The 15,339-nt window shown below is 39.7% G+C and overlaps 1 protein-coding gene across 18 annotated transcripts in view; it reads right to left on the minus strand.

Annotated features, from left to right (window-relative positions):
- Positions 1 to 13,409: 13,409 nt before the first annotated feature.
- The window catches only part of DLG1 (discs large MAGUK scaffold protein 1), a 231,411-nt gene continuing 229,481 nt past the window's right edge, over positions 13,410 to 15,339 (minus strand). For all 18 annotated transcript variants that reach the window (XM_063442744.1, XM_063442739.1, XM_063442748.1 and 15 more), the window contains one exon: positions 13,410 to 15,115. In XM_063442744.1, coding sequence (XP_063298814.1) covers positions 15,009 to 15,115 — 107 coding nt within the window. In that variant the 3' untranslated portion in view covers positions 13,410 to 15,008. The remainder of the gene's footprint in view (positions 15,116 to 15,339) is intronic.

The raw sequence follows: 15,339 nt of genomic DNA on the forward strand, positions 1-15,339 counted from the left end.
TTCATCTAGGAATGCCCAGTTCAGCCGGTCAAAGGCTTTCTCCACATCTAGCAAGAGAAAGAGTCTCTTGGTGTTATGTTTTTGAATACTGTGTAAGATGTCTAGTACCTTGTGCATGTTATCGGAACCTTGTGTTCCTCTTGTGAATTAAGCTGGGTAATATCTCTCCAAGTCTAAGTGCAAAAATTTTGGCAAACAGTTTCGTGTCTGAATTTAGTAGAGATATGGGCCTACAATTTTGGGGAGAGGTAGGTGATTTGCTGGGTTTGGGTAATGTTACTATGTGGGCAAGTAAGATCTCTGGTGGCATCATCTTTGTAGTTACGGCTTCATTAAATAGTTCAGTTAAGTGCAGGGCTAGTACCTTTTAGAATTTTTTATATTAAAAGTTTGCAAACCCATCTGGACCTGGTGATTTGCCAGTGGGTAAAGTGCCTATAGTGCGTTGAACTTTGTCTATCATTATCGGGACTGAAAGGTGAAATTGTTGTTGTGTGGTCAATTGCGCTAATTGGAATTTGGTGAGGTATTGAGTTATGGCCTCCCATGTAGGTTGGTGTGTGGTCCTGTCAAATTTTAGGTTATAGAGTCCTGAGTAGTATTGAGAGAACTCATTGCTGATATTTGTTGGTGACATGAGTTTGTGTCCATCTTTAGTTATTAAGTATTGGATCTTTTGATTAGCCTGTTTCTTTTTCAGTCTGCTATCAAGAAGTTTTCCAGCCTTATTACCTTGGGAGTAGTGTGTGGCTTTCATTTTCCTAAGGTATTGGCCCATTTGGTGAGTGCCTGTTGTTGGATCTGTTGTTTAAGTTGTTTAATTAGTGTCTGCAGATCTGGTGTTGGAGTGAGTTGTTGTTGCATGCTGAGGTTGTATAGCTTATTTTGCCAAAGAAGTGTTTGAGCCTCTAGGTTTTTTTTTGTGCAGCAATGCGGCACATCTAATGAGTATGCCTCTGATTACAGCTTTGTGACTGGGTAGGGTATGTGCTGTGTTAGTGGTAAAGTATGTGGAGATGTCAGTGGCCAATGATTCTGTGAATTTGAGGTCATGTAAAAGTGATTAATTGAGTTTCCATGGGCTGCGATTTTTAAAATCATACAGGTCCTTTAGCGTAAGGGTAGTTGGGGCGTGTTATGCCCATATTATATATCTTGCATTTACTTACTTGGTTGAGGTCAGTGCATGTCATCAGAAAGTGATCAATGATTGAGTCTGTGTTGTGGACATGGGAATAAGTATGTGTAGTCTCTGACCTCTGCATGAATTGTTCACCAAATGTCATATAGATGGAGTGTGGAGAGAAGTTTTAAAAGAGCATTGCACTATCTACCCAATGGTCGAAGTCTCGGGCTGTTAAGTGGGAGGGTGGTGTCAAGAAGAGGGTCTAGGGTGTGATTGCAATCCCCAAAGATCATCAGGATGCCCTTTTGGATGACATTGAGTTTCTGCAAGATTTTGTGAATGAAGTTTCTTTGTTCTGCGTTTGGTGCATAGATATTCACTATGGTGTAAGTAATATTGTTAAATGTTCGTATTAGTGTTATAAACCTACCAGCTTTATCTGTTTCTTGTGCAATTCATTTTAAATGCTATATGTCGACCATTTAATATCAAGACTCCTTTGGATTTGGTTGTTAGGTGGAGTGAAATAGGTGTGGGTATATGGATTTGTGGATGCGCATTGGTTTTAAAATGTGTCTCATGCAGGCAGACCATGTCGGCTGCATGTGTTTTGAGGTCTCTTCCCAAGTGATGCCTTTGTACCGGGATGTTTAATCCTCGCACGTTGTGGCTATATATTTTCATGGGGGGGTTAAAGGGTACAGGCTGTTGAGGTATCAATTGAGATGTAGTATTCAATGGAGTTGTCACTGTCCCCAGCAGTTCCAAACCAAGCGACCCCTCCCTGTGGGCCAGTCCCCAATCCCCTAAGTGTGTGTGGAGAGTGTTTGAGTCGGTTGTATAGGTGGAAGATCCAAAAATTCAACACTAGTAAAGGATAAACTGTCCCCTACAGTTTTTGGTGTGGGAAAGTCTGTGTGCATTAATACATAAACATTTGTAGGCATATAAAACAGAACAAAATAACAAAACCGGTAACAAAACAATGGAAGCCATCAATTGGCTGGGTAGCAAACTAAGGTACTATTGGGGGGTGAAGCAAGTAGTTCCTGTCCTGTGTGAGCTACCGGTAAATCGACCCTTTTGGATTACATTGGTCGTATAACTATTTTACCTGTGAATGATACGGTGTAAATAAAAAATATTTTGTTTGTTTTGTTTATATACAGTAATTATGTCCTAAAACTCTAGGTAGTAATATATTATAAAACGTCAAGGTCCCTCCTGATGAATCTGGGAGTATTAGAGTAAGACGCACTACCTAGCTGGGTGGAAAATGGTATAGCTGTACTGGTACGGGCCTGACTGTTGCCTACATCGTGAAGGCATCAAGGCAGCCGTGCTATCTATTGTAAAGCATCTGGGTCACATTGCTATGTTTAAGTTAGAAGTATGCCAGGCTGTGGGTTCTTTTCCACAATAATATGGGAGATGCTCTGCGACCTCCGAACAGCAGTAACATCTTAAGGGGGAAACAAACAGATCTCCTGGAAACTACCCGGGCTAATAGTACTATACTATGGGATCCTTATGTGTGGGCGAGTGAAGGGATTGGTAAAAGCGCTAAGGGCAGCTTTTACTTGCGGTAGTGAAAGTCACAATTTTGGAGGTAACCAGGTCATCCACTATAGTCTTCAGTGCTTCTGTCTTCTCCATTCCACATTTAAGCATGCGGTAGAGTTGCAATCTTTTCGTGATTCAGGGATCATCAAACCCCAGCTTCAAACGGTGCGTAGGCCTTCTGCTTCTGTGTTGATCACTGTTGTCTTGCCATTGCATTGGACAATGAGCTTCGTGGGGTATCCCCATCTATGCAATATATGATGCTCACGTAAAACTTCTGTAATGGTTGCAAATAACTTTCTCTTGAGGAGGGTAGTTGCTGAAATATCGGCAAAGATCTTGATGCTCTGGTACATAGTTGGTAGGTCTTTCTTCGTTCTGCTAGCTCTTTGGCATGGAAGTAGTGCATCTTAAGGAGTACATCTCTTGCAGCAAGAATTGGGGCTTGGCGACCAATCCAATATCAGCATCATCACAGGAAGATCTGGGGCTAACGTGTGGAGTAGGGTAGTAACATAAGCCTGGAGGTCTGGTGTGTTAACCACCTCAGGGACACCTCATATACGGAGATTGCTCTGGAGAGTGCGGTCCTTCATGACGGCTAACTTGGTCTCGTATCCCTCCACCTTGGCCTTGAGTTCCTCCACTATGACGTGTAGGCCGTTGTGGGCCTCTGCGTGGTCCGCCATTTTGGTTTCCATCGCTGCGGTATGCATGCCCAGCTCTTGAATGTCGTTCCGTAGGTCGCAGAGGGACTTTTTTAGTGTCCCCTGGAGCTTGCTAGGCATTTAATCGAACATGGTTTGCAGAAGCTCTCGGGTGAGTAGTGTCTCGGCGACGGAGGTTCTCGGGCCTGGTCCGAGTCAATCTCAGTGCCATCTTGGCTATAATCCTGGAGCAGGGACACTTTGGATAGTTCTGATTTGATACCAAAGAAGTTGGCTTTCTCTGCTTTTTCAGCATTTTTTTCCCCTTTCTGGTGAGAAATATCAAAGCTGGTAGCAGACGTTTGTGTAAACTGTCTTTTTGCTCAAAATAAGGGTCTATTTAGTGCGAAGGTAGCAGCACATGTGACTGCTCTCAATCAGATCCAGGACACGCCACCCCAATCCCAGCCTTTATTAAAGTTTGGGATCCATGGCGAGAGTTTATTACCAACAAGAATAGATAAGAAAACTGTATTTTTACGGGAATCACACGAACAGGCGTGAATATTATTACATTTTGATTTCGATTTTTATGTGTTGTTTTGCTTGTTTGTTTGATACTTTGTCTCTTCTCTCTATTTGAAATCAGGTATTTTTAATTTATACTAGAAAAAAATTGCGGGAAATCCAATTTTTAAAATGTTATAAAGCAATTTATATGTATTGCATAATTAATGCTTTTTGCTTATGCCTATAATGTATAACATCAGTTTTTTAACTTGCTCACATAAATAAAGAATAAAATTTACATTTTTCATTAAGCAATATTTAACTTTTGTCTACAACAATTTCTACACAAATACAATACTGTCCTGATTTTATATATATATATATATATATATATATAGATAGAGAGAGAGAGAGAGAGAGAGAGAGAGAGAAACACACACACAGTTGTAATCAAACTTATTCAGCGCCCAATGAAAATCAGATTTATTGTTAAACTGTACAATTTATGTACCAGGTGTGCTTGAACTGGAACACTTGAAATATCTGAACTGGCTAGGGATTTGTTGAGTTTCACGTTAGATTGCATGTTAGAAAAGTGGCTAAGTCAAAAGAATAGCCCACAAAGTAAAGAGAAGAGATCAGGTTCAAACACAAAGAACAGGGTACAAAAAGATAAAGAAGAAACTGAATGTTCCTAGAGACACCATTGGAAGCATAGTTCGCAAGTTAATGTGTTAAAGGAACAGTGGTTACACTACCTGAAGGTTATGCTATTGTAAATATATAAGGGTGTGAGCGATCCTAAAAAGTTTGTCAAAGTCGGAATAATATGTGTATACAAGAAACACATGTATAAAAGACTAATTCAGCTCTAAAAGGATCACTCAGATGGATGAGGGCTCAAAAAGATGAATAAAACTCATAATAAAAAAACTCAGAGACATCCCTGGTTACAATGCCGCAGAATAAACAACTGTAACTTGATGAGCTCTAAGTATGTATCAAAAAGTATCAAAACACTATAACAAAAATCCTTCACAAGGAATAGTAGCAAGAAGGGGAATCTCACCTAAACGGGGAGATAAACAGTGTGCAGAAGCCGACAAAAAATGAGAGCTATACCACAGTCTAAAAATATGATAATAATAAAGTAAAATAAACTAGCAAATATAGGTAATAGATATTGTAGCAGCAAACAGAGTACTTATCCGTGGGGGGCCTCCCACAAGTCCAGAGTGATGCCCCAACCTCTGTCCGTAAATATGTCCAGATATGTCAAATAAATCTGACATACAGGGAGCTCAACCCCTCGGTCCTTGCCTGTGATGTGGCACATGATGTACACAAGGTGATGACCGGTCCACTCTCGGAGGCACTCACTGTGCTTCTTCTTTGGACCAGGACGGGGTAGCACAAACAGCTGTGATAAAGCACAAACAGCTGTCTTCGAAAAAGGCAGCGGCCGCCTTAAAGGAGCAGTAGTCACAATATAAAAGATGATAATAGGGACTAAAAAAGTCTACGCGTTAAGTCTATTGAAGACTTTATCAAGACTGATATCCCTATTCAGTGCTACATGTCTTAAATACCTCCAAAAAGAGAGGGGAAAAAAGTGGTTGAGTAAGATTTCCATAAAACCAGAAATGGAGCTAAACAGATTCTGGTTGGAACTATATAATGAATAATACACCTAAATAAGTAAATGTTCCCAAATAAAAACTTTAAACAGTTCAAAATCTTAAACATATATGTTATGTCAAAATCAGTATGTAGAATGAAGATAGAATATTTCATCTGCCATAAACCTTAAGTATAAAATTAGAAAATCTGTAAGGCTATCTCCATAGAGCATTCAATGTAGAGAATATAAATCAAGCAAGAATCCACTGTTATATATATATATATATATATGACCAGAATATATAAATATAAGCATACCAACTGTAGGTTGGCATAACTAACAATGTGTGGAAAATAAATAATATAGTGCTAGGGAGTTATTCTATATAGATAGTGCAGACTGATAAATTACATTAAGAATAATTATCAATTAATATTCAAATTTCTAAGATTAGGTGATATGCTCAATCTCCTCATTTAAACCGTACGGTCTAAGTGTATTTAAATTTGAATATCCATTTAGTCTCTGCTACATTAAGGATTCTTTTCCTCTTATGTGTGTCAGAAGAGGAAAATTGGGGCTAGGTAATGGTATTAGTTCCTCTGGGCTTCTTTGATTGAGTAGGTGAGTTCTCTCTGTATTTCTTGCCTTATTATAGGGGGATAGTCTTTATCTAAAAAAAGTTGACATCATTCTAGGGCCTCTTCTTCGTAATGTTCCAATTTGGAGTAATTACGACGGAGTCTTGTAAATTTCCCCAGAAGTACATAGGCTATCCATGTGGGGTGATGTCCACTAGAGGCATGCAGAAAGCCGTTGACATATAATTTTTTGTGGTATGTTCTGGTATAGACTTTGTTATCTTCTCCCCAGAGTAAAAGGTCTAAAAACTCAATCTGTGATTTCTGTTTATTGGAAGTGAATGAGAGACCCCAGTAATTGGAATTAAGAAATGTTAAAAATCGTCAATCTCATGCAAATCACCATTACATAAAATTAGGATGTCGTCTATAAAGCGACGATAAAAAAAAAAAAAATGCTCCATTCACTCAGGGTTATCTAAAATAAATGATTGTTTCCAGAAACCCATAAAAAGGTTAGCATACTCGCCCCCATAGCTATCCCCTTTGTGTGAAGATAAAATACTTTGTCAAAGCTAAAATAATGTGTTAAAATGAAATATACACCTTCAATGATGGCTTCTGCCTGTGAAGGTGGAAGTAGAGGACCTGAGAATAAAAAAAAATGTTTGAGAACCTAAATAAACCAGTAGGAATATTGGCGTTAATTACCTCTAAGGCATCTACATTCCCTTTCTCCTTCTTCATGCTCATCCAGGAGTGTGAGCAGGCTTTTCAAAATAATTCGGTCTTGTGGGTTGTTGAGGAAACCTGGACATTCAGCCTCTTTGATGTTCGAAGATCTAATAAAGGTTAATTTTTTAATAAAATAAATAAGATCCATTATTTTGAGACAGGAGAAGTCATTACAAGTTGTATGTTTTAGTTGAATTTGGGGAAACCACCTGAATCATTGTGTTGAGCTATTTCACCTGCTTTTATTTGATTTGTCATTGCAGATGAAAGTCTGTACATTTTGACAATAATAATAATTTTCTTAAACTGTATGTGTGAGTAAAAATAAAGAAAATATACATATATATATATATACACACACACACACACATATTTCTTTCGTATACATACAGCATTGCATTTTGTACTAGACTTAAAGTACACTATATTGACAAATGCATGCGCACACCTCTAAATTAGTTGTAAAAGTTCCCTATCTGTTGGTAGCATCTCTCAGCACAGAGTTCCAATCCGCCTCTGGAAGCAACATCAATACAACAATTGAGTTGTGAGCTTTATGAAAAGGAATTTCATGGTCGAGCATCTGTACATAAGCTTCACATCAACATAGAAACATAGAATGTGACGGCAGATAAGAACCATTCGGCCCATCTAGTCTGGCCAATTTTAAAAAAAATACTTTCATTAGCCCCTGGCCTTATCCTATAGTTAGGATAGCCTTATGCCTTATGCCTATCAATATATTTCTGGAGATACGGTCTCACCAGTGTTCTGTACAATGGCATGAGCACTTCCCTCTACTGCTAATACCTCTCCCTATACATCCAAGCATTCTGCTAGCATTTCCTGCTGCTCTATTACATTGTCTGCCTACGTTTAAGTCATCAGAAATAATCACCCCTAAATCCCTTTCCTCAGATGTTGAGGTTAAGACTCTATCAAATATTCTGTACTCTGCCCTTGGGTTTTTACATCCAAGATGCATTATCTTGCACTTATCCCCATTAAATGTCAGTTGCCACAACTCTGACCATTTTTCTAGTTTACCTAAATCATTTGCCATTTGGCTTATCCCTCCTGGAACATCAACCCTGTTACATATCTTAGTATCATCAGCAAAAAGGCATTCCTAACCATCAAGACCTTCTGCAATATCACTAATAAAAACATTAAAGAGAATGGGTCCAAGTACAGATCCCTGAGGTACCCCACTGGTGACAAGCCCAAGCTTCGAATATACTCCACTTACTACAACCCTCTGTTGCCGGTCATTAACCCATTAAACAATATTGGAATCCAAACTTAAAGATTGCAGTTTATTGATAAGCCTTCCATGTGCAACAGTGTCAAAAGCCTTACTGAAATCTAGGTAAGCAATGTCTACTGCACTACCCTGATCTATTATCATTATTATTTTTTTAAATTCTTTATTTTTGTAGTGCGTACGATTGTAACAAATGCTTAAGAGGTACTCCAAAGGCATTCATCTAGCGCAGTATACACAGTTAAAACATAAGGGTAAACAGTAGATCTTGCACATTTTTGGTAAGGAAATAGACAGTATAGGCTTACGTTGTTTAGGTTCAAAAAACAGCATAGATTCCGTTTATATAAGACAATAAGTAGTACCAAGATTTTTATTGCAAAGTTTGGCAGTTTAAACAGTAACATTTTTGTTCAGACCCTGAATAAAGACCGGTTACGAGACCTCAACAGTTTGCAATAAACGTGCTAGACTGGATAGCTATATGACTACGTTATCTACATTTAAGTTTATAGCATGGTATTGAAAAAGCAAGTTGCAAAAATAGTAAATGAATATTAATGGTACGTGTAGCCTGTAGTGCTGCGTGACCTGTAACTAAGTGTACAGGTTTTTATAGGGTGAATTTTACACGTTACAACAATCCTGCTTGATCTATCATTGTGTCGCCATAGGTCCCCCTAAGATGATAAGTTATGTGTAGTTATCTTGGTGTATCTTAGCATGTTCAACTCTGATTGGTGTACTATGGTCGCTTATTTTGTGTGAGTGGGTCCTAGTGGATGCTCTGGCGACACAGGTTCGTACCACACTACTCGCCAATGTATCCCTCATCCAGGGCATTGTGGCTGGGTGTATTGTGCGTGGACTTGGGTCTCTCGATCATTAAGTTGTCCTGTGTGCCTCGTGGATAATTGTACGATGTGTGTGTGGTCTTTGACCCCTAACCTCAAGGGGGGGGGGGGTGGAGAGATACTATTGGTATATGAGCAGGCTCCAGCTTGATGGTTGCTTTTGTGGGTGTTGCGGTGTCCGGTAATTGTGTTATTGGTATGTGGGTCGTCGCCTGCGAGTTGGCCCTGTAACTTTAGGAAGTGTTATATGGGTGTGTGCCCTGCTAGGTACCCTAATTGGTGTTAACCCCTTGGTATACAAGTAATCGTAGAACTAGTAGAAGAAAAACATTAACTCTGGCAATTTTTTGTCAGCTGGCTGAGCGGCAATCAATTAATTCCCCTTCTCCTCGGTACAAAGGGGACAGTTCTGGTGGGGTCCCATGTGTGGGAGCTGGTGGGCTTGTCAGTTGGCTCTGGTCTCTGTGGGAGCTTCAACGCCTTGAGGAAAGAGTCCGCCTCCTGGGTGGAGGTGAGATGCAGAGTAGTGCCATTGTGACCCACAGACAAGGTTTTGGGTGTTGTCCAACAGTAGATTACCTTGGCGTCTTAAAGGCGACGGGTCACTGGGCGTAGGTTTCATCTCCATTGAAGTGTGGATCGTGTTAAGTCTTGGTAAAAGGCAAGACTTGCAGATTCAAAGTCCAGTGGCGTCTTGCCCTTTAGCGATGCAAATATGGCGTTTCTGTCCGCCTGTGTGTGGCACCTAACGATTATATCCCTGGTTGCTTGGGGGGGTGTCTGTGGTGATTTGCGGATGCATGTGGCAATATGGTGGCTACCAGTCGCCTGAGGTAATGCGGCAACTGACTGGCTGACGTCGTCGGGGATTCCCCTGATTTTTACATTGCATTTGCGGCTCCTCTCTTCTGTTGCCTCTACTTTGCTGAGCAGAGTTGAGTGAGAGGATTTTAATTGTGATACTGTGTCTTTAAGGCCTTTTATTTCTTGTTGTATGTCGTTTACATCTTCCTCTGAGGCTTTCACGCGGTCCGTAACCGCTTGAACCTCTGTTTTTATTATGGCCATGTCTGCCGCGGCCATTCGTTTTAGTTCCAGTAAGAGTTTAATGTCCAGTTTGGTGGCTGGAGTTAGCGCATCTGGGTCAGCTTGTGTGTCATGGGGTGGCCGCTGGTCCAGTGTATCCCCCTCAGCATGATCCGAGCATGTGGAGTTAGTCTCTGGGTCAGGCGTGGCCACCATCTTTGGGCCCGCCGGGCACTGGAGCATGGCGCTAATGTCATGGGTGTTTTTGCACGCACCTGCTGCCGTCCACTGGGATTTTCTTCCCATGGTGTCCGGATCGGTATGTTTATTCTCTGCTGGCTGTGAGATTATGGAGAGTGCTGCGCTGTATAGTGCCGTTTCAAGGGCCCTATAATCTGGGTAGGTCTTGGCTTTGTGGCGGACTTTCCGACTCGTCTGCTGGAATGTAAAGGGCATCAGGCGGGTGTCTGCTTTGCTCTCCCGGTCTGCCTGCAGGGTTTCAGAGGTATGTGGGCTCTTTTAGTTTTATTTTCCTGTCATTTTTGTCTCGTTTTGGCCGGAGCTCCCCGCGTGTGCGACCGCTTGGTTCCGTGGCTAAGCTCCGCCCCCTCCTGATCTATTATTTTAGTTACCCAACCAAAAAAATCAATAAGATTAGTTTGGCATGATCTCCCTGAAGTAAACCCATGTTGTCTCTGATCTTGAAATCCATGTGTTTTTAGATGTTCAACAATCCTATCCTTTAACACGGTTTCCATTACTTTCCCCACTACTGAAGTAAGGCTTACTGGCCTATAGTTGCCCGACTCCTCCCTACTAACTTTCTTGTGAATGGGCACAACATTCGCTAACTTCCAATCTTCTGGGACTACTCCTGTTAACAATGATTGGTTAAATAAATCTGTTAATGGTTTTGCTAGTACACCACTAAGCTCTTTTAATAACTGTGTATTCCATCAGGTCCCATTGATGTGTCTTTACTTTTGACAGTTAAAAAAGAACCTCTTCCTTCTTCAACATGTGCAATGCCAAGTGTTAGCTTGTCTGGAGTGGTGTAAAACATGCGGCCACTGGACTTTGCCAGATATCGAATGGTAATTCATCACTACACATGTCCACGGATTCAATTTAATGAAATAATGTGGGTTTGGTGGATGCCGTAGGAGCACTACCTGCTGAAACGAGTAGTGCCTACTGTTGAGTTTGGAAGAGGAGGCATAATAGACGGTTTTTCATGGCTTGGGCTAGGTCCTTTAATTCCAATAAAGGGTCATCTTAATGCTACATCATACAAAATAAAATATTGACTATTTAATATATATATATATATATATATATATTTAAATAATCTTTACTTTTGAAATATTTTTCGTAACAATTCACAATATTGTTACAGAACTATAGATAGACTGGTTGCAAAACTTCTGGGCTTAAAGGCCCAATCGCATCGAAAAGCATATTCCAAAACAACAAAAACCAACACTTTTTCTAGTTTTCATACATCAAAGGAAGCATCTGACCTAGTAAAGTTTTCACTTTCCTGCAGAGACTCACATACTTTTATGTATGATATGCAGGAAAAAAATATTTCTGTCTAGTAAAACCAGTTTGCAAATGTTATTCGGAATGAACCCATTTTAGTTTTCACAAAGGAGATTGACACCTTACGTTTTTAGTGAGCTCAGTAGAGGCAGTTTGGCAATCCACCATCTGAAATAACCATCATAAAATTATAAATTTTTTAAATGTAGACAACCAAGGTTATTGGCTCCTTTGGTGTAAGCATTTTACCACCAATTTCTGTGAATGTTTCCTGCTAATGTGAATATGTACCAGCTAAACTCTCTCTTGTGTATCTCAATGCCCCTCATAGGATTCTAATAATCATCTTATGATACTGGAATGGTGTTGCACTGAAAACCACCATAGCATGCATCATACAAAGGTATTAAAGGACCACTCTAGGCACCCAGACCACTTCAGCTTAATGAAGTGGTCTGGGTGCCAGGTCCCTCTAGGATTAACCCTTTTTTTTATAAACATAGCAGTTTCAGAGAAACTGCTATGTTTATACTGAGGGTTAATCCAGCCTCCTAAACCTCTAGTGGCTGTCTCACTGACAGCCGCTAGAGGCGCTTGCGTGCTTCTCACTGTGAAAATCACAGTGAGAGCACGCAAGCGTCCATAGGAAAGCATTGTAAATGCTTTCCTATGCGACCGGCTGAATGCGAGCGCGGCTCCTGCCGCGCATGCAGCCGATGACGTCACAAGGAAGAAGGAGGAAAGCTCCCCGCCCGGCGCTGGAGAAAGAGGTAAGTTTAACCCCTTCCTCACCCCAGAGCCCGGCGGGAGTGGGTCCCTGAGGGTGGGGGCACCCTCAGGGCACTCTAGTGCCAGGAAAACTAGTGTTTTCCTGGCACTAGAGTGGTCCTTTAAGGATAAATACATTAAAGGCACACTCCACACTCGAGTTGATGCTAATGCACTGCATGTAATGTACAAAAAAAAAAATATACATTAAAAACAAAAGAATAAATATGATCTTTGAACTTTCCTGCTTTCTTTCTTTCTTGGGGATTTGAGGAATGGGAATAGAGCTTCTAAAATGAGCTCTTCGATTATTTTGGAGTTTCTGAAAACTTTGACAATCATGGTGCCTCCATAGCATTCCAAGGGAATGCCTACATAACAGGAGCATAAACTATTTGTAGTTCAATTGTCAGCTTTCTCATTGACAATTTCTGAGAGATGAATTTGCTTTGAAGCAGTTTGTGCAAATGTTAGATACAGGCTCCAACTATAGTACAGCTGTATGTAATGATGTCATGTACAACCACACCACTGCAGTGAATAAAAACATAGGAAGAAGTGGACAGAGGATACAATATTCAAATACAACTAATAATTAGCAAATTTTTATAGCTCTTTTCTTCCTGTGAGACTCAAAGCACTTTACAAATATATAAAACAGAAAAAAAGTTAAGAGTTTCTGATAGTCAGATAAGCTGACTGAATGCCTGAGAAAAGATGTGGATCTTCAGTTTTTTTTCCTTTTTTAAATCTGGAAAGGTGGTGCCCCTCTGATTGAGCAAGTTAAAAAGAGTTTCAGAATGTGGGAGCAGCGTGGCTAATTGCCAGTTTGTCTTTATTCTGGGCATTGACAACAGGAATGTGTTGGCTAATATAAATAAGTGGCCATCAATGTCTAAATTGTGTTTTTTTTTTTTTTTTGAAATGCAAACTTTACCTCAAACTATTTTTTCCTTTTTTATTTTACTCTAACCAGAAGCATTTTTTCAGTCATAAACATATTTCTTCTTTTATCACCCATCACATTAGTTTGCACTGTAAATCATCTGCATTAATAAAAAAATAAAACATTTAAAACAACCTCCCCCACCCCCCCACCCCCCCAAAAAAAACACTACCTTAATTTCTTGCAATTCATGTAAAGGCTAAATTATGACACATACACACAAGTATATTGTTCAATAAAAGTTTATTAGCTGTTCTCCTCTTTCTGACAATGGAATGAATAATGCTGCTTTGTTCATTACAAACTAATGCTTATTTGGTAGAGAATTTTAATGAGTAGCATATATATATTTTTTTGTATAAACAATTCCAAAAAACAAGCAATGGGACAGAACCAAACAATGTCTTAGTTTTGAGACCCCCACATAACTCTTTGAATGGAAAAAGGCGCCGCACACAACTCTGCCACCCAAAGAGTTGGGGTAATATTGGACAATAGTGTGTACCCAAATAAGGGTTGCTATGGATATGATACATGCAGCTTGAAGTGAAAATGTACATTGTAACTCAAGACCATATTAGTTGAAATCTCACGCAGGGTAAACATGCACAGTACATAAAAAGAAAACACCAAGGACTCTTCAGAAGAGAGGAGAACACGCCTAGACTTAATTAAGCAGCTAATCTTTCTTTGACCCAACATCAATTAACGCAGCCACTGGTGTCTTGTTCATATTTCATATGGAAGGAAGATGCAATGTACATCAATATCTCTTCCAAAAAAACAAAAAAAGGAAAAAATATTGGAGGTGGTAGAAGAACAAAAAATATATAGAATTTTATATTTATATATGCGCGTGTGCAATATCAATATGTAAAGAAAAGTACTCCCATAGTTAGAGATTAAAGAAAGTTTAATATATATATTTTATTATAACAAAATAGGCAGTTACTGTGGGTAAAATCTTAAAATCTGTCTTCTAAGTATACACTTACAGTCTAAGAATCCAATCTGCAAATGCGATGGAGACATCATGTCTCCTTGTAGTGCTATATACATCGCTGGACCTTAACGAGGCTGTGTTAATTACCTGAAGTTTTTCTCTTGTTTCAGAAAGTAAAATCAGTATCAAAAACATTGTCAGACACTGTAAATAGTGTTATATGAAAATGACTATCAACGTTAAAACATTATTCCTAACAGGACTGTTTGATTTAAAAACAAAGTAATAAAAATATAACCTTCAATGAAGAAAAACAAAAATAACCCTTGTGTTCCTGGAAAAGCAGTTTGCCGTGCCAAGGGATGGCACACATTAAATCCACACCCAGGAATTTATTTTAAAATGGAATTTGGAAAGTAAAGAGATTAACTGCCTAAAGAGAACCATTTTGTGTAATAACCGTTTGCTGAGAACGAAATGCATAGGCCAAACCATGCTATTAAAAGCGAATTGTGCAAAATTGCTCACAATATTGTAAGTTAAGACCACTTGTTTTATTTTTATTTTAAATTGTCTATAAAGCTTTTTTTGTTGAAAACATGTCACTTTCCCTTAAACATTAAGGAATTTTTAACCACTTATTTCCCTAAACCTTTTAATAACAGGTCCGGCCATTCCACCTTCTTTACAAATAATAATATTAACTCAAAACATGACATTGTTAAAAATTATCTAGGTAAAAAAGTGACAATGTAAAAGGTGGAAGGAACGGCAGCAAATAAGTGGAGCGTGCAGATCCTTAAAAAAGGCCTGCTCCTATGGGAGAGGATATCATATGCAATGGGCAGTGGTGGGGATTCTATATGGAGCTAGATTCATGTTTCATAACTTCTCTTTTGCCTGAACCCAGATGTATGTGCTGGACTGTTCTTCTATAATCTGTTTGACTTGATTGTAGATTTCTTCTAATGTGTCTCCTTGTACAATTGCTGAAAATAAATGAAAAGCATGACTTGTGTGGCCTTAATTTGAATCCATACATACTAAATGAAGCAAGTGCAGCAGGGGGGGGGGGGGAGAGGCAGAGGGGCTCTGAGGGGGGGGGAAGAAAGAGGCAGAGGGGCTCTGGGGGGGGGGGGAAGAAAGAGGCAGAGGGGCTCTGGGGGGGGGGGAAGAAAGAGGCAGAGGGGCTCTGGGGGGGGGGGGAAGAGAC

This window comes from Pelobates fuscus, chromosome 2 (assembly GCF_036172605.1).
Source record: "Pelobates fuscus isolate aPelFus1 chromosome 2, aPelFus1.pri, whole genome shotgun sequence".
NCBI lineage: Eukaryota > Metazoa > Chordata > Amphibia > Anura > Pelobatidae > Pelobates > Pelobates fuscus.